Here is an 18,290-nt window from a genome sequence, read left to right as displayed (position 1 = left end):
TCTATATGTTTTAAATATATATTAAGAAATTCATTATACATATTTAGCTATAAATTACTGACAGGTATCAAACACTAATCAGGTTTTTAATAGTTTACGTTGTTAAACCATCACTGAAAAGATCTGATTAATCTACTGATTTACACTTTTTTCAATGGTAACATCTTGATAATTCAACTCAAAATTTAATTATATGTATTTATTTATTTGTGCATGTATCACTATAAATTGTTGCCTGCATCTATACATTTTGTGCAGTGACCATTTACATCTTACACTATAAAAAATAACTTAAAGTATTCATTCAAAAATTACACTTTAAAGAAATGTAGAGGGAGAAGAAATAGTTCATATGATATCATGCATAATGCAAAATAATACTGCAGACAGAAAAACTTAGAAGCTTGGTATTTGACATGAAGTATGGAGCCAAACCCTCATATAATTCCTTATATGCTCTTATTACTGCAGGTGATATTTATATTCTAAGTTATTGAAAATGTTGGTCCAGAAAACATTCTAAACATCAAGTAATATTTCATCTATTTCTTGTTGGAAAGACTATCTGTGTTTTTGGAACAATGTAGCTGGTTTTCTTGGATCTAGCTTGGTCATCCTAACCAGTTATTAATTATTAATTATTATTATTTTCTCTTCCTTCCTTCCTTTCTCTTCCATTATTACCATCTTAACTTATAATATATCATATATTTTTATAGTCTTGCTGTTCCGACTGCCACTATAACATTTCCAGTGTACAATAAATAGCCTATTATTATAAGACCTGGTATATTTGGACACTATCCAGGGAGCTTTGAGGAAATCCTCATTACTGGCATGTGCCAAGGCGAGAAACGTGACGTTTAACGGGTGAAAGTTGAACAGATGAGCGAAACAGGAGGTGTGTAACTCTCATCTGGTCTGTTGTTGTGAGAAGGACTGTCAGTGTTTCTAAGTGAACGGCAAAAGCAACATACAGAGATGAGTTTAAGTGCTATTCTATCAGAGATCGACGGTGGAGATGACAAGGCGGTTGAAAAGCTTTTGCAGAAGTATAACACAGAGGTAAAGTGGCTTCTGTTAGCTTACTATCTTATGTTGTTTTAATGCGCGCTAGCAATGTAAATGGTTATTAGCCGGTTAACGTTAGCCGCTCGCTAATCTCAATATACTCAGTGTGTGTGAACCAACAAAAAGGTTTATGATCTCTACGAAATAAATGCTTTGTTTCTGAACTTTAAACATGTACTTCATTTGTATTTAGCGATGATTAAAGCCAAGAGGCGTTCGCCTTGTGATCGTAAACTAGCATCCTCCAGCTGTTAGCCATGATAGAACCTATTTGCTACATCCAACTTGACTGTTTTTAAACAAAAATGCCACATTTGCCCGCATGTAAGAGCAGTGTGTGAATTTTTGGGGGGAAATGGTAATTGCTGACGAATAGAGTAGAAATTAACTTATGTATTGGTTGTTAAGTTACGTCAAGTTATGGAAGGCTAAAGTAGGTTAGCTTGACAGCTGTCAGACAGGTAACTTGACAGCAGAAAATACTGCTGGAAATATTACTGTACTGCCAGTTTATCAACGACACATGCCTGTATGAATTATGCTGGTGTGTTAGCCATATATTCGGTGTTTACAATGATTTTAATGACATCAAAATGTAATGCAATTGTTAGAAAGAGACTGATACTGTTACTTATTCTAATTCTAATTCAATTAATCAAATCAGATGTATTGGTTTAGATTAAGCCAGGATTAGGAACTAATTTAGTTAACTTTTAATTTTAAATTAAATTAGGACAAGTAACGTTAGCTAGCTTTTATAAACGCGCCTTAGAAAAAACATTACTGGTAAACTTTACATCTTGAGAAAAAAAAAAATGGCACTGACATATTTAATATAATATAAATTATAATATCCCCAAATCTCTAAATTGACCACTGTATTTAAAAACAATGGTTTTGCCTGTAGTGTCTTGCCTCTATTTGGTCAAGCTTCTTTATGGAATATCATAGATGATCAACTAGCTTAGACTAGGGATGCAGGATATAGGCTATCGGCCACCATATTGGTATCAGCCGATATATGTTCGTTTTTAATGTTATTGTTATCGGCCTGATAAGAAAATTTGGCCAATATATTAAAGCTGATAAATGTATTATTTCCTTCAGATGCGCACTGTTTGCTATGATGGTTTTGAATTGCTTGAAATATGATCGGAATAACTTTTACGTGCAACATGTCTGTCATGTCAGCTACATAAAATTATAATTAGAACATTATAATTGTGTGCTTGGGACATGAATTTTAATGGTGAGACTTTTGTTTTTGTAATCAGGCTCTCAAAAATTAGATAAAAATTGGGATTTTGATTTATTGGCCTATATATCGGTTGTCGGCTTTCAAATATAAAGAATTATCGGTATCGGCATCGGCCAAAATTTTCATATCGTGTCCCTAGCTTAGACCAGCTAGAATTTTACAGCAGGATTAGTGAACTGTTTTACTCATGTCTGTCTACTCTATGACTTTACAAGGATGCAAACATAGGACTTGTTTATCCCAGATTTATATCGTCTCATGTCATGTTTTCATTTCATTTCAGAACAGCCACACGTTCGCCTTTGACCACAAAGAGGAGGATGCACGAATTGTGAGTAACAGATTTATGGTCTATTATGTTTTGTATCTCAGTATGGTGTGTTCCGTGTTGTTTCGGTATGTAGTACCTTGTTTTATTTATAACGATCAATGACATTTTTTAACCTCTTGTGTTTTGGGGTCCCTTCTGCAGAAGTTGTGTCGGGGTCTTCTCACAGTTCTCCGCCGGTCAGATCTTCCACTTTGCCAAAGCACCTGCCTGGAGACCCTGCGCATCCTGTCCAGAGACAAGCGTGTACTTGGTCCCGTAGGCACCAGAGAGGGCATCCTCACTCTAGCAGGGCTGGCCCGGATCCGTGTGGCGGGACACGACGGAGAGCCATTAGAGGTGGCGCAGTCAGCAGAGGAGGAGAGGGTTGTGGTGGAGGCCCTCAAGTGCATGTGCAACGTGGTGTTCAACAGCGTGCCGGCACAGCAGGTGGGAGCTGACTTGCAGTTGGCAGAGGGCCTTTGTGCCTGCTTGCATTCGGTCAACTCGTCCCATCATGAGGTGAGCCTGTTCTCCCTTCGGCTGCTGTTTCTGCTTTCCGCCCTGCGGACAGATGTGCGTGGCACGCTTCGGAGGGAGATGGGTGCAGTCAGGCTGCTCACTAACGTGCTGGAACGCACCCTCAACGTGCATTGGGTGGGGCCATATGAGGCTGCGCCCCCTGATCCAGAAGCCCCGCCTATTTCACCAGAAAACAACGATCGTGCCATGGAAGCCCTTAAAGCTCTGTTCAACATCACTATGTCTGATTCGAACGATGAGGTGAGATTAACAGTATTTGTAGAACAGCAAAATAACATTTTATGTCTATTTTATGATGCTTTTAACATACCCACTATATATTTTTATATCCACACAGAGCCTAAAGTTAACACTCGCTAAGCGAGTATATGAAACGGTGTCAATTACCAGTAGGCCGGTATAATTTTCATAAATTCTAACAATGCAATGTTGTGAGAACATGAAGGTGAACAAACATGAACGACTCTCGGAACGTTTGACGGGCCAGTGTTGCATCGTCACGACTCACGAGAAAGAAAACGCTTGTGAGCGTTTCAGATCCAATATACAGGATCCGTGCAGGTCTTAAAGTGACAGCATCCTAATAATCCTGTTGCTGACGGTGTCGTTAATATTAATCAAACAACAAAAGACAACGAGAAAATAACTCACTGCTCTTGTCTGAATAACTTTTTAAACTTTCGTCAAGTATTAATCTGTTTAATTTATACAGTAAAGACTACGCAACATTATTTTACATTTGATTATTTTATTACATTTCTCAACCTGAGTTCATATACTGTTACACCTACCTGAAAAACGTACCCGAAAATCAGTTTACTTAATTTGTATCTTTGTTCTGTTGTATTTGTTTGTGCTATTACTGACAGTTTATTTGTCTTTAATAATGTTTTAAATTTATACTAGTTAGGCTAGTACTTTTAGCTGTGGTATCGAAATTGGAATAGAGAATTGTGAGTTTTCAATGGTATCTAAAACTTTGGTGTCATTACTGCCTGATTTTGCAAAAACTGTTTCATGGTCGGTAAAAAATATTTATGGCCGGTAAATTTACTTCAGTCACCCCACCGGCCATTGGCAGGTGTGGCAAAAAGTTAGTTTAGGCCCTGCATCCATACTGTATACTGTGCAGTACACCAGAATTAACCTGAAGAAAGCAGTACTGTAAATAATTTACAAAGATGGATAAGATTTAAATCGCTTGTGTATCTCACACCAAAAACAGAATGGAGGATAAAGCAGGGCTGTTATACTGCTGTTGAATAATTGATGCTTGCTGAGTGGAGTTGGTGCTCTTGCCCCCAGCAGAGTTAGGAAAGACAGGCTTCTTTCTCCTTAATCAGATCGTAGGTTCATTGGCTTTAATATTTTTAACACCAAACTTTATAAAATCTAATTCCAATGCTCTGTTGACCTCTTTTCATTAGCTTTGGCAAGATACTCATGTCTCTGGATCATTAAACCACTGTTGTTTGACATCCACAATGTTTAGATTTAGTTTAAAGTGATAAAGCTGTTGCGATAATCAGCAGTGTGTCAGCCTATTTGTAACGTGTTTGAAATGTCTCTAAAGTGCTTTGTAAATTTTTAAAGAACGCAAATGATGGTTATGGCTTCATTTGTGGTACTATCACTATTACTATTACTATTACGCATACTTAAAGGTACACTATGTAATTTTTTCGCCGCCAGAGGTCGCATTTTCAAAACAATAACAAAGACGAAGCTTGATGAGGCTATGAAGGAGAATGGAACTATGGGAGATGTAGTTTTCACCATCCAGAGATGTATAGAATTCACAAATCAATCATATAAATTAGGTATCAGCTAATAAATTAGTTTTTGTATTATATGTTTGATCACACTTTATGTCATCGTAATGAATTAGCTGCCAGGAACATGAAATGTAATGCTATATTGGCCTGTTACTAATATGTGACTATTTGTCAAATGATTTGGTGGGTTTAGCCTATGCTGCGCAGTTTTACACATTTAAAACAATCGTACTAAAAGTACATTTGAACAAACCCACAGTATTTGCTAGTAATGGCAAAATATTTTAGTGCAACACATAGGCTACTTAATTTCACTGCCATAGACTTGGTCACCAGACTTAGATAAAAGATAAAAGGCTTTTCTGAAGTACAAATAAAGTGCAATATAACTGTAGTGTACAATAAATAATATACAGTGAGGAAAATAAGTATTTGAACACCCTGCTATTTTGCAAGTTCTCCCACTTGGAAATCATGGAGGGGTCTGAAATTGTCATCGTAGGTGCATGTCCACTGTGAGAGACATAATCTAAAAAAAAAATCCAGAAATCACAATATATGATTTTTTAACTATTTATTTGTATGATACAGCTGCAAATAAGTATTTGAACACCTGTCTATCAGCTAGAATTCTGACCCTCAAAGACCTGTTAGTCTGCCTTTAAAATGTCCACCTCCACTCCATTTATTATCCTAAATTAGATGCACCTGTTTGAGGTCGTTAGCTGCATAAAGACACCTGTCCACCCCATACAATCAGTAAGAATCCAACTACTAACATGGCCAAGACCAAAGAGCTGTCCAAAGACACTAGAGACAAAATTGTACACCTCCACAAGGCTGGAAAGGGCTACGGGGAAATTGCCAAGCAGCTTGGTGAAAAAATGTCCACTGTTGGAGCAATCATTCGAAAATGGAAGAAGCTAAACATGTCTGTCAATCTCCCTCGGACTGGGGCTCCATGCAAGATCTCACCTCGTGGGGTCTCAATGATCCTAAGAAAGGTGAGAAATCAGCCCAGAACTACACGGGAGGAGCTGGTCAATGACCTGAAAAGAGCTGGGACCACCGTTTCCAAGGTTACTGTTGGTAATACACTAAGACGTCATGGTTTGAAATCATGCATGGCACGGAAGGTTCCCCTGCTTAAACCAGCACATGTCAAGGCCCGTCTTAAGTTTGCCAATGACCATTTGGATGATCCAGAGGAGTCATGGGAGAAAGTCATGTGGTCAGATGAGGCCAAAATAGAACTTTTTGGTCATAATTCCACTAAACGTGTTTGGAGGAAGAAGAATGATGAGTACCATCCCAAGAACACCATCCCTACTGTGAAGCATGGGGGTGGTAGCATCATGCTTTGGGGGTGTTTTTCTGCACATGGGACAGGGCGACTGCACTGTATTAAGGAGAGGATGACCGGGGCCATGTATTGCGAGATTTTGGGGAACAACCTTCTTCCCTCAGTTAGAGCATTGAAGATGGGTCGAGGCTGGGTCTTCCAACATGACAATGACCCGAAGCACACAGCCAGGATAACCAAGGAGTGGCTCTGTAAGAAGCATATCAAGGTTCTGGCGTGGCCTAGCCAGTCTCCAGACCTAAACCCAATAGAGAATCTTTGGAGGGAGCTCAAACTCCGTGTTTCTCAGCGACAGCCCAGAAACCTGACTGATCTAGAGAAGATCTGTGTGGAGGAGTGGGCCAAAATCCCTCCTGCAGTGTGTGCAAACCTGGTGAAAAACTACAGGAAACGTTTGACCTCTGTAATTGCAAACAAAGGCTACTGTACCAAATATTAACATTGATTTTCTCATGTGTTCAAATACTTATTTGCAGCTGTATCATACAAATAAATAGTTAAAAAATCATATATTGTGATTTCTGGATTTTTTTTTTTAGATTATGTCTCTCACAGTGGACATGCACCTACGATGACAATTTCAGACCCCTCCATGATTTCTAAGTGGGAGAACTTGCAAAATAGCAGGGTGTTCAAATACTTATTTTCCTCACTGTATATTTGCTTACCTATCTATTAAAACACATGCGAGAGCAGAGTCTCTGTCGACAGATCAAGTCCAAGTTTGTTGCGAAGCTCTCCCCATCCTGAAAACGGCACGCCGATATTGATCCTTGTTTTTTTTCTCCGTTTTTCCCAAAGCCTGCTTGCCTAAGTTGATCTGTTTACGTTTTTTTGGATTTTCTGTACTCGCCAATCTATAATCGTGTACCATGCATAGATCCCTCATTAGCGGCTTGCGGCCCATTGAAACAGCCGCTAATGAGGAATCTATGTATTGTGTCTATGGTTTCTACAAGTGGAAACTGAAGATAGCGCGGATATTACATCATTGATAGGCGACAATGACAATGACCAGCCATTATTAAAAACTGGAATTTACAAATCCTTGGGAACTTTTGGGATAAAGTACACAACTGCATGAAATATATCACACTGTGAAAGTGGTTTTTGAATATTTTATTACAAAAATCTTACATACTGTACCTTTAAGTATTATTTTTGTCATCTAGCAACAGTGTTATGCTACTATTGTTGAGAGACTACTACAGTATAGTTTACAGTTAAACTAAATGAAAATGAGAAATGTTGCCTTAGCAGCTATTTTATTTCAGATAATGTTTTATTTCATGTGATGAAAATGATTTAATAACCCTGCCTAACAATTTGTACTATAACCATGATGCCTGATTATACCAAAGACTATGTGTACACCAAGACAGCTCACTCGTATTAATATGAACAGGTGAAAGTGCAATGCGTAACATGGCAGAATACGTTCCAAATTCTAAATAAAAGCCAATCACAAATCGATGAAGTCCTTGCATCACTTAAGCTGCTGTTCGAAGCTCCAGTTTTCAATAGAAACAGTCAGTGTCCTGAGATGCATTCTTAGGACTGCATACATGCATTGGCTTTATCCAACGTGTGATTTTTACCTGGTGGATGATACTCTAAAAATCAAATTCAGTGTGCAGGATTTTTCATTTCATGTTCAGAGTATGTAGTCAGAGTATGTATTGCATTTGTTGGAGAGCTTTTCAACCATTGATAAAGTATGTTCTGTAATTATGGAGTCCATGTTGCTGCGCTCTGTATTCTCCACCATTTATAGTATGAATATGATGTCTCCTCTCTCATAGCCTCATGGAATAGTAAATTAAACTGATTGCTAATTCAGAATCTCAGCCAAAGTAGTAGATCATCTGGTTTTTTTTCACTAACTATTTTATAGTGCTGCGTATTCAGACATAATTTACCTATATAGTATGGAAGTTGGCATATTCAGATATGGAGCCACTGATTTACATTAAACGAGTGGCCAAAACCATATCTAGAAACCAAAATATAATAAAGACTTGTGAGTGAGCTATTTTGATCACCCACAACAACACCCTACCATTGTGGTTGGAAGTTTTGTACGTGCAAGAACCACTCACATTTTCTTTGAGAAAATGTAAAATTTTTAGTTTTAAATGCTAAAAGCTCCCACCCCCACCCTTTCACCAAGTAGATGAAACAACATTGGTACATTCCAGAGTTCTCAGCCCTTTGAATAGTTACTGAATTAAGGCTAAGTGTGTCTCAATTGCCTGACCTTTTGTTGGTTTCGGTATGGTCAGGATCACCCTGACATAAGATGTACTTTCTTTTCTCAAGCCAGAGGTTCTCTCAGTCCCTATGGATCTCTCCATTGCCTCTTAGCTCTCTGGTTGTTTAGTTTGTAAAGGAAGCCCAAACATGGCATCAGTCTGCTATTGTTGTGAAACAGTTTTTTGGTTTAACGCTCACACAATTTCTCCTTTATTTTGATAGGACAGTGACCACCAGCTTCGGCTCATTGCAGGCATCATGAGACATCTCCTAATGCTGAAGACACACACTGAAGATAAAACAGAGGAGGCTCACAGGTACTTCCATTCTGAAAGATTGACAGCCAAATCCAGTTTGTTTTCTCTGTATACAAGGCCTGTGTATTTTGTAATTGCTTCAAAACCAGTATTCCAGTGAGCCAGAAAGCAAAAGAAATGCAAGTGCGGTGAATGTGAATGATGAGATGTCTTCTCCAAGTGATTAATGACACACCCCTTTGCCCCATCGAGACAGCTCAACGCATTCTGAAACTCCCACCCGTTTATTTGGGCTTGACTCATTGTGCCCACGGTGGTGCCGTCACCAGCCCTTTCACACTCCTGGAATGCTACCCTCTCTAAATGCATTCTACAGCACTCTGAAATGACTAACTCTACGCACCCCCTTTAACAAAGTGCGTTGAATGTGCTGAACCAGTCCTGGTCAGTAGATGTGTCTTTGTTATTCAAATTGTGTCCATGGACTGAAGGTCCCCCCCCCCCACCCCCCACCCCCCACCCCTCAGTGTTTTCAGAATGCCTGCTCATGTCTGTCTGCCGCCATCACATTCCTAGAACGTGACATGAGTATGTTGAATGTTCTTTTGCATCAGAGTGAATAAAATGAACTAATGATAGTGGCATACAAATATTTACTATATCTATTTGCACAGGGTACTTCCATGTGAGAGGGAGTTTTTTTGGGGGGGCATCTCCATGTGGTCCTGTTCGGTATCACAACTTGACTTGTCTAAAATGTCATCAAGCTCTTTGCAGTTGCACTGCACACATACTACGTATACACTGAATTCTGAAAAGTTTTTTTCTGTAATTTTTTTTTTCATGGGTGTTTTGGTGTGCATGAGTTTAAGAATTATATGGACTCCTTGTTTCATTTGGAGTTTTTTTTTTTTTTTCATGGAAAGACCTAAATTTACCTTGAAAAATAGAAAACACAGTTTTGTGAGAATCACCCTTCAGTCTGATGGTTTACTTTGCTGGATATAGCAAATGATGACAAAAATGAATGTGTTAAACAAGATAAATGGTGCATGCTTAATTTCGCAATAAGTGTGCGATTAATCCCCAGATGATGTAACGTATTTAATGTATTGTTTAATTATGCAACTTTTTACATAAATCAATCATTCTCAGTTGAGAAATATGTAGCTTTACAATTAGAAATTAGCCCAAAACAAAGAAAAAATTGACAATTAGTGATAACAATAATTATTGTTATTATATATTTTAAATAAATTAGCCATTTATATTGCAAAAACATACATTAATAAAAAAAATGATAAGGCTGCGGCTATTTAAGTGTAAATGCTGGCAGATACTAGCACCTCAGTGTTGCTGTACTTTAAACGGTATGCAATGATAACATAGTATAAATAATTATATTTAATAAAATTACTAAATGGATGCTGCCTTATTGTGACAATAAAGCCCTCCCTACACCTACCCGTAATCCATAAAAACGTAATTATTAAACGCACTTTAGACACTTTATTTCCACTTTTCAAATATTTTCTTAATTTTTATTAAAAATAAATTAACTGATGTGTGATGGGAAGAGGGATTAGAGAAAGTTCAGCAAAAGGCGGATTCGAACTCTGGTCGATTTGCGTCAAAACTTTCTGCCACATGCTTTTTACCCCTACACTATTGCTACTGTTGACTAACCAGCATCTTCTGTAATTTTGTCAGATTTCAGTGGGCGGAGTTAGTGTAAATAGCCTCTGCCATCAAGGTGGGCTATTTGCACTTATTGTAAATAGACACTCCATAATACTAATCATTATTATTAAATGAATTGTTCTGCATGTTGGTTATCCGACAGTATCAATTTCTAGGGAAAACTTTCTTCTCAAAGGTCAGCTTTAAAGAAAAGTTTCTTATTCCAAGAGTTGCATGCTGTGTTCTCATCTTATTGTGTGCACTGCTTAACCTTTATCATTTGTCATTTCTTCTAGTCATGCCATAAATCTCCTGAGTAACCTTCCCGTGCAGTGCCTGGATGTTCTCATAGACGTCCCTGTCCAAGGTGGGATAGAAAAGTACGGTGGGAAGAACATGGACACAGTGCAGATGCTGCTAGATTTCATGGAAAAGAGGATAGACAAGGTATTGCACTTCTGATGAACACCTGTAAGCTTCCTCAGCTGTTGCGTTCGTTCATGCTTCATGTGTATTTGTCCACTCAGGGCTCCAACTATAAAGAAGGCTTGACACCTGTGCTGAGTCTGATGACAGAGAGCTCGAGATACCACAGGGACATCCGCAGATACTTCAAGGCCAAGGTACAGGGTTGAGTCCATGCTCACTGTAATTCACTGCTACAGATATTCAGCTAAAGTAAAGATTTAGTTGCTGATTGAATGTGTTCTCTTTGTTTGCTGCTGTGCAGGTGTTGCCTCCCTTGAAAGACGTGAAGGAAAGGCCAGAAATCGGCTGCACCGTTCGAAACAAACTGGTGCGTCTCATGACTCATATTGACATGGCGGTGAAACAGGGGGCTGCTGAGTTCCTTTTTGTGCTCTGCAAAGAGAGTGGTGAGAGTTCTGCTTTTTTAATGTCTGAAATTGTCTGTTTTTCAATGGATTGTTTACAGTTGTAATCTAAAATACAATAATTAATATTGAATGAGCTTATTGTGTCTCCTGTTGGTCATGTGACGCAGTGGATAATCTGTTGAAGTACACTGGTTATGGTAACGCTGCGGGGCTGTTGATGGCACGAGGGTTGCTGGCCGGAGGTAGAGGAGAGACGCAGTACTCCTCTGATGAAGACTCTGACACTGATGAATACAAGTCAGCCAAACCTTTGTAAGTGCATTTTTATGTATGCATAACGGCCGGTCTTATTTCAAGTTAAGAAATTGAATCATATTTTTCCTCAGCAATCCTGCATTTCTTTCTGCATTCTTAGATTCATTCTTGTTTTGTTTTTTATCTTTTCAGCATTAACCCCATTACAGGTCACATAGAGCACCCAATGCCAAACCCCATAGATGAGATGACAGAGGAGCAGAAGGAATATGAAGCCCAGAAGCTTGTCAGTATGATTGATGAATTATCAAGGTGGGTTTTTTACAATTAATAATTTATGCGATTAAATAGTAACAATTCTGAAAATATAGCTGCAAGCAGCAATTACTGGGGCCAAGCAGAATAAGACGACAAGACATGCCAACATGTCTGAAAGTGTCAGACCAACTGCAACAATGAGCAATTATAGACTTTAAAGAGGATTTTATGCAAAATGCCTGAAAAATCATAGAAACAATAATTAAAAATATGATTTTATGGATTATCACTTTCGACCAATAGGTGGCGCAGTTACAAAACTGATGTGATGTGGTCAGAGTGAAGTGACAATGACACATACAAAGTTTGGTGTCAATATGTCAAGGCATTGCAGAGATAAAGCCTGAATAGTGCTATTAGCATCATGCCTCAACTTTGCTGCTGCGCTATACGAAAACGGTTTCGTCTATCGACACGAAATCCATAACTTTTAGTCGGCACGGTCTGGAGATGATACGATTCGATTTTGGTGAAAATCGGACAAACGGTCTAGGAGGAGTTCGAAAAAGTAGGTTTTGACTGAACATCAAGATGGCGGACAGGAAGTTCGGCCAAATAAGGAAAACTTGGTATCTATGTTCTCGGCTTGACCCAAGGAATCTATTAAGACCAGTGGCATTTCAATAGACAGATTTATTCAAAAGTTATTAGCCTTTTTGGAAATTTTGTTATAACTTTTGACCACTAGGTGGCGCTGTTTCGAAATATTTTGAGTACCTTCAGGGGATGGTGCTGAAGGCACATTCTGAGTTTCGTAATATTACACCAATGCATTTGTTTAGTATAGCATTTTATTTCACAAAACTCTATTGAAATCAATGGGAATTTCATGTTTTGTTCTATTATAGCGCCACCAAGAGGCTCAGTCCCACCATTTTTTTTATGTGTCATCAGAGTGAGCCCATACATATATGTGTCGATTTTGGTGCAAAAATCTCAATTTGCTTCGGAGTTATAGACATTTATATGAAAAAACACGTAAAAAATGACTGACACATGACTTTGATTGAATATTACTACCCCTAAACATCAATATTTTCACATTTGGGCATTGGCATATAGTTAACAAGCTATGATTCCAAACTTCTGACGGTGGTTTCGTCTCGATCGGACAAACGGTTTCGAAGATATAGCCTAATGTTTTTTAAGCGCTAAATCACAATGCTACACAAACCGTTAGGCGAAACCTAACATGTTTGGTATCGTTGGACTCGGCAACGATTCAGGAGTCCAATGAGATGAGTTTCGTGAAAATAAGTCAATCACACCCAAAGTTATAAGCATTTGAAAAAAAAAATTCACCACTAGGTGGCGCTGTTTCGAAACTTCTCACACTCCTTCAGGACATCGTGCTGATGACCCATACCAAGTTTCGTTACAATCCGTTCATGCGTTGTTAAAATACAGCATTTTAGCACAAAATTCAAAATGGCCGACAGTCAAATTGGCCGATATGGTAAAATTGGATATCAGTCGACTCGGCATGACGCCCTGAATCTATCAAGACCAATTTTATGATTTTTGGACAAACTGTTCAGAAGTTATAAGCAAAAATAGCCATTTTTCATATCTCCGGACCTGTAGGTGGCGCTGTGCCGAAACGCAGCATGTAGCCTCAGGTCATGCTTGTGAGTACATGTACCAAGTTTGGTCTGAATACGATAAACCGTTGCGGAGATACAGCCTTACGACTGTTTTTGCAAGCGCTACGTAAAATTTGTTCAAGCGTTTATCGAAAACGGTTTGACGAATCAACAAGATTTTAATAACTTTTTGTCAACCCTGCCTGAAGATGATCCGATTCAATTTTCGTGCAAATCGGACTAACCGTCTAGGACGAGTTCGAAAAAGTACCTTTTTAGGAAAAATCAAAATGGCGGCCATGTTTTTATGACGGAAAATGACGATATAGGGTGCAATCGAATCGTCATGAGCTCAGGAATCAGAGGAAAAAAGGATTTCGCTGATTGGCCTTACGGTTCAAAAGTTATTAGCAAAGTAAAAGTGAAACTTTGGACAGGTGGTGGCGCTAGAGGGAATGACTTAGACACACCAAAATTGGTGTACTTAATGTTGGGACTGTCCTCTATCAGAATGTCAAACCAAAACAACTTTCCCGCAATCGGTTCTATGGGCTGCCATAGACTCCCATGGCGGAAGAAGAAGAATAATAATAAGAACGGGAACAGATACAATAGGTGCCTCCGCACCTTCGGTGCTTGGCCCCTAATAATAAGAAACTTCTAATTAACATTATTAGTATCAGTATTATTAGTAGTTGTAACATTATAATTACTATTATTGTTGAGACTATTATTATAGCTGTATTTGTTATAATTTTTTATTATACATTTTTTAGGGCTGTGCAACAAATAATAGCATCCAAAATAAAAGTTTGTGTTTACATAATATATGTGTGTACTGTGTATAATTATTTAGTAGAAATATTTTAATATTTGAATGTGTATATGAAGAGTTCAGATGCAAAAGCCTCTAAGTGCCATCTGAAATTTTCGATGAAAAATCATTTTCGAAGAAATGAACATTTTTATCAAGCTTGTATATTTAAGTTCAGTAATTTCACTTAAATGGCAATGAAAATTACCTATTAATTGTCATTTAAGTGAAATTACTGAACTTAAATATGCGAGCTTGATAAAAATGATCATTCTAGAATAAAATTTCAGATGGCACTTAGATGCTTTTGCATCTGAACTCTTCATATATATTTATAGATTATTTGTATTGTATAGAAATATAAATATTTTATATATACATAACACATTTTTCTTAATATATACATACATTTTAAGTGATCCAATTTAAACACCAAAATTAAGATTTATTCAGGCGTAAGCCATCAATCTTTAACATTAAGTAGAAATTAAAATGTTTTAATAAGCAGAAATGAAACCAAACTTTTTCCATTTTATTTGCTGCAATGTATATTCTGGCCATTGTGTTTTTACTCTTGCTCATTAACATCAGTCAATCGCTCTTTCTGTTTTTCATCATCTTGTACGAACCGGTTCATAATGCCTTCATCTGCTAGAAGCATTGTGCTTGTTTTCTCATCACCCTCCTTGGAGGCTGGATATGTGCAGGGCCGCATTCATGTTGACCTTTTCCTAATCGACCGGCGGCGTAAACTAGCGAGACACCGGTGAGAGGTGTAGTGCCGTTGCTCCCAGCGCGCTCCTTACCAACCGCTTCATTAAGACAAGAATCCTCCACCATCGTCCTCTGCCTCATTTACAGCTGGCCTTCCACATTCAACAGGAGTCAATGCACACCGACTGGCCACCGCAGCCCCGCTGCATTAATTACCAGCTAATTGGCGCACACAGTGGGGTCGCGGGCTCAGGCTCTTTTGTACAATACACTGAGGTTTCATAATACATATATACGTGGCTCTCTTTCATACGCCGCCTGTTTTATTCAGTCGGGGTGCCAGACATTGTCCTCGGACGTGAAGTGGTTTGAGACACTGGCTCAATTAGGGGTGTGCGTATGTACGTTTGCTGCCGGGCGGTGTTAAATAAGTTTGCAAACACAAGAGGACGAGTCATTGTCCGTCTATAGGGTGTTTGAGTCGTAATGAGCAGCGTGTGCCCAAGAGAGGCAGATTCCTGTCTTTGAGAATGAATCCTCGTTCCTTCTCTCTTCCTCCTATTCTTTTTTTATCAGGATGAAGGAGGTGTTGTGTGGGAGAGGGAGGGCACTGGTGCTCCCCGCTACGGCTGCTGGGGAGACGCAACATGTCCATGGAGGAATGTCCCTCCCTGTGTCTGCTGCTTGACTTGCTGTCCAATTAGTACTGACTCTCCACCCCATATCCACACAAACACACACACACACGTACGTACGTACGTACGTACGTAAACACACAATTGCTCAGGCTGCTGATCTACGCAGATTCTGTTGATTGGATGACAGATCAAATTTGGTGTCTGGTTTTCGAGGGACGCAGTGGAAATGTCTGTTTTCTTTCTAGTCGACTTATCTTGTTTACAGTCATCATGACTCGCGTTTGACGTCAAGGTTTTCCTTTGCAGCCAGTAATTTGTTTCCTTGCATTTTTGTAGATAACTTTTCAAAAAGTGTTTGATATAAGATGTTATTCCATTTAGTAGCATTTAATACCTCTTTATGCATTTATACACAATGTATCTGTAACACTTTACAATGAGGTTCTGTTTAACATTAACTATGTTAACATGAACAAACAATTGCAAATACTTCTAAAGCATTTATTATGCTTAGTTAATGTTAGCTAATGGGAACTTATTGTAAAGTGTTACCAGCTGATCTGTGTATGAATGACATAAATGAATGCAAATGAGCTTTTTGATGGCTTTGATTGGATAATGCTCTTATTAATCATTTTTGTCCGTGCTTTGATTGGCTAATACTCTGATGAATCATCTCGGGGTGTGCTGGTGACACACAGTGCAGATATAATTGGATTAGCGTGGAGGAGCTGGCCAGGCTTTGAAGAGATTAGAATGAGCACTGATCCTGTAATTAAACTGCAGGGCCGAGGTGGTGGTTTGTGGGGGTGCAGGACCGCTTTGGGATTGGGGGGGGGGGTTTAGGGTTGTGATTCCAAGGGCTCTTATTTGGCCAGATGTAAAGGGAAAGAAAGATGTTCTACACATCAACAGGCCTCTTTAGAGGACAGAACTGAATGCTGCTACAATGGTCAGTACAAAGGGTTTCTTTCAAAGAGCAGGTGGATTGTAGTGACAAATTAGTGGCCCGAAAAACCAAATCGACAAGATGTGTGAGCACGATAAATATGTAGGGTAAATGACGGCTGCTGGATTCTGGAGTTTGTATTTATTATTACAATGTAAAATAACTATTTGCTGTTTTAATATAATTTAAAATGTAGTTTATTCCTGTGATGGCAAAACTGGATTTTCAGTATCATTACTCCAGTCTTCAGTGTCACATGATCCTTCAGAACTCATTCTATGATGTTGATTTGGTGCATAAGAAACATTTCTTATTAAAATGTATCAATGTTGTTGAAAACAGTTGTGCTTCTTAATGTTTTAAAACCATGCTACTTTTTTTCAGGATTCTTTGATGAAAAGAAAGTTTAAAAGAACAGCATTTATTTGAAATGTAGTGTTAGACTGCAGAATGTGTGTGTCCAACAATCATAGATTGCAGTTCTGTTTTTGTGCAAAGAAAATCTAGACATAATGAAATAAAAGTTTCCACTGAACTTGCTCATTCTAGCTGGTTGTATCTCCCTGTACGCTTATTTGCATGTGACGTGAACATGCAAAGCTGAAGTAGCACACAACATGCAAAAGTACTGAGCTCTGTCCTTCTCTTTCAACAGGAAAGAACTGATCAGACCAATGGGAGTGAGGAGGGATGGCACACTAGCACCCCTAGGACAAGCTATCCACGAGTGCAGCCCAGCACCCAGCAGTGACTCGGACTCAGACTGAACTGGAGTTCACCCAAACCCTACAGGCACTGCTGCTGATGGCTAACCGTCAGTCTCACAAACTGTTCCTTGCACAAGGCGATACTTCAATTACTTTTGTTGCACGAGTGGCATGTCTTTCAAATTGGGACATATATGGTGAAGTACATACTGAGCAGAGAGAAAAGAAACAGAAATGTTTAAATAGATATCTGGATGTGATCAGACATCAGATGTGATGCATCAGATGGAAGTGTTAAGTAGGACTTATTCACGTGTCTTTGTGAACAAGTAAATGCACTTGGTCTTCAATAATGAAGTGGAAAGGCTTTATAACACTTACTCTTACAAATCAATGTTTAAAAGCTGTATTTATTATTACGGTCAGTATGGCCTCCTGCTGGTTAACAGATCGAAGAATCCGGTTTTATAACACTTCAAAATGTCTGAATGGCTTTTGAAATGTTATATGCCAAGACAAGCCATTAGATCATTTACATTATTTGTCTTGCACTCAAATGTTTTTACAAAATGCGCTTTTTTGTGTCTTTACCACTTAAGCCTTGAGTTTCAAACAATTATCTGTCTTTTCTAATGTTATATATTTTAGCTACACAATTTTCTATATACTATGTATTCGTTTCCTTTTTTTTCTTTCAATGCTGTCAGTGTAATTTTTTTTCCTTTTTCTAATGTTCGGTTTTCTACACAAGACAAAAGCATGTAATTAAATTCAGATTTTCTAAATACTCATCTTCTATAACCACTATAATAAAAGTCAGCTGAGTAAAGGGCCTTTGTAAAACTTGTATAAATTGTTAAATTTCCCTAAACTTAAGCTTTGTTTTTCATTTCAGACAATCATTTGCAATAAAATAAAATCCTACAAATGTCATTCACTTATTGCATGCAGAAACTTTAATGGTTTTCG

The 18,290-nt window shown here is 38.4% G+C and overlaps 1 protein-coding gene across 1 annotated transcript; it reads left to right on the top strand.

Annotated features, from left to right (window-relative positions):
• The first annotated feature begins 873 nt into the window (after positions 1-873).
• ric8b (RIC8 guanine nucleotide exchange factor B) lies at positions 874-18,258 on the top strand. Its single transcript, XM_084125048.1, has 10 exons — positions 874-1,065; positions 2,613-2,660; positions 2,802-3,419; positions 8,793-8,887; positions 10,804-10,954; positions 11,035-11,130; positions 11,238-11,382; positions 11,511-11,655; positions 11,791-11,910; positions 17,270-18,258. Exons 1-10 carry the CDS (start codon positions 982-984, stop codon positions 17,379-17,381), a joined length of 1,614 nt encoding a protein of 537 aa, XP_083981174.1. The 5' UTR covers positions 874-981; the 3' UTR covers positions 17,382-18,258.
• The last annotated feature ends 32 nt before the right edge of the window (positions 18,259-18,290 follow it).

This window comes from Abramis brama (genome assembly GCF_963993115.1).
Source record: "Abramis brama genome assembly, chromosome: 9".
NCBI classification, from domain to species: Eukaryota; Metazoa; Chordata; class Actinopteri; order Cypriniformes; family Leuciscidae; genus Abramis; species Abramis brama.
This window is presented reverse-complemented; position numbering and strand designations above follow the sequence as displayed.

Excerpts from the sequence above, each read along its gene's own strand:
- ric8b (XM_084125048.1), top strand. The coding sequence starts at position 982 with ATGAGTTTAAGTGCTATTCTATCAGAGATCGACGGTGGAGATGACAAG. Across the intron at positions 8,888-10,803 it reads AAAACAGAGGAGGCTCACAG|TCATGCCATAAATCTCCTGA; the intron begins GTACTTCCATTC and ends CATTTCTTCTAG. Across the intron at positions 11,383-11,510 it reads TGTGCTCTGCAAAGAGAGTG|TGGATAATCTGTTGAAGTAC; the intron begins GTGAGAGTTCTG and ends CATGTGACGCAG.